The sequence below is a fragment of the Nicotiana sylvestris genome, chromosome 1 (assembly GCF_000393655.2).
Source record: "Nicotiana sylvestris chromosome 1, ASM39365v2, whole genome shotgun sequence".
NCBI classification, from domain to species: domain Eukaryota; kingdom Viridiplantae; phylum Streptophyta; class Magnoliopsida; order Solanales; family Solanaceae; genus Nicotiana; species Nicotiana sylvestris.
The window spans coordinates 140,550,550-140,551,640 of record NC_091057.1 but is presented as its reverse complement, the minus strand read 5'-3'; the positions used below and the strand labels follow the sequence as shown (position 1 = coordinate 140,551,640).

At 48.2% G+C, this 1,091-nt stretch overlaps 1 protein-coding gene across 1 annotated transcript; it reads right to left on the bottom strand.

Annotated features, from left to right (window-relative positions):
* Positions 1-251: 251 nt before the first annotated feature.
* LOC138875254 (uncharacterized) lies at positions 252-857 on the bottom strand. The gene has a single exon (XM_070154081.1). It carries the CDS (start codon positions 855-857, stop codon positions 252-254), a length of 606 nt encoding a protein of 201 aa, XP_070010182.1.
* Between the last annotated feature and the right edge of the window lie 234 nt (positions 858-1,091).

Here is a 1,091-nt window from a genome sequence, read left to right as displayed (position 1 = left end):
ACTCCACCGCCACTCATCAGGCATCCTCTTCATCTTGAAGATAACATTAAACAACCCAGTCAGCCACTCCAAGCCTGCTCTACCCGTATATCTCCAAACCTCTATTGGAATCTCGTCTGGTCTAGTCGCTTTACCCCGACTCATCTTACCCATCGCACCCACGACCTCCTCAACCTTGATGCACCTATAATACCTAAAGTCGTGGAGACTCTCGGAGTGCCCCAATTTCCCTAACACGATGTTTCCATCCCCTATTCATTCAGAAGTTTATGAAAGTACGACTCCCATCTTTGCCTAATCTGGGCCTCTTCCATCAATACTCGACCATCCTCATCTTTGATGCACCTCACTTGATCCAGGTCGCGAGCCTTCTTCTCTCTCACTTTAGCCAACCAAAATAACTTCTTGTCCCTACCTTTGCCCCCAAGTTCCTCATGGAGCCGACCAAATGCAGCAGTCTTAGCCTCTGTGACCACTAATTTCGTCTCCTTCCTAGTTTCCTTATATATTTCTCTGTTTGCTCTCCTCCGATCCTCGTTAGTGTTCTCTACTAACTTTATGTAAGCTACTTTCTTGGCTTTTACTTTACCTTGGACCACGTCATTCCACCACCAGTCACCTCGGTGCCTTCCAAAGTAACATTTTGAAACTCCCAACACCTCTCTTGTTGTCTCCCTTATACAGTCCGTCATCGCCGTCCACATAGCGCTAGCGTCCTCACCATACTTATAGGCACCCATAGACATCAGCCGCCCCTCCAACTCCCGCGCTTTATCCTTAGACAAAGCTCCCCACTTGATCCCCGACTGACCCCGTACAAACCTCTTCTTCCTCTTCATCAAGATACCGACGTCCATCACGAGGAGCCTATGTTGAGTTGTGAGGTTCTCACTCGGGATCACCTTGCAATCCTCACACAACCCCCTATCGCACCTCCTGAGGAGATAGTCAATTTGAGTCTTAGCCACCATACTCCAGAAAGTAACAAAATGTTCCTCCCTCTACGGAAACATAGAGTTCACGATCACCAACTCAAAAGCTCTAGCAAAATCCGACAGTGAGGTACCACCCCCGTTCCTATTGACAAAGCG

Bases quoted from the DNA above. Each gene is read 5' to 3' on its own strand.
- LOC138875254 (XM_070154081.1), bottom strand. From the start codon at position 857: ATGGACGTCGGTATCTTGATGAAGAGGAAGAAGAGGTTTGTACGGGGT.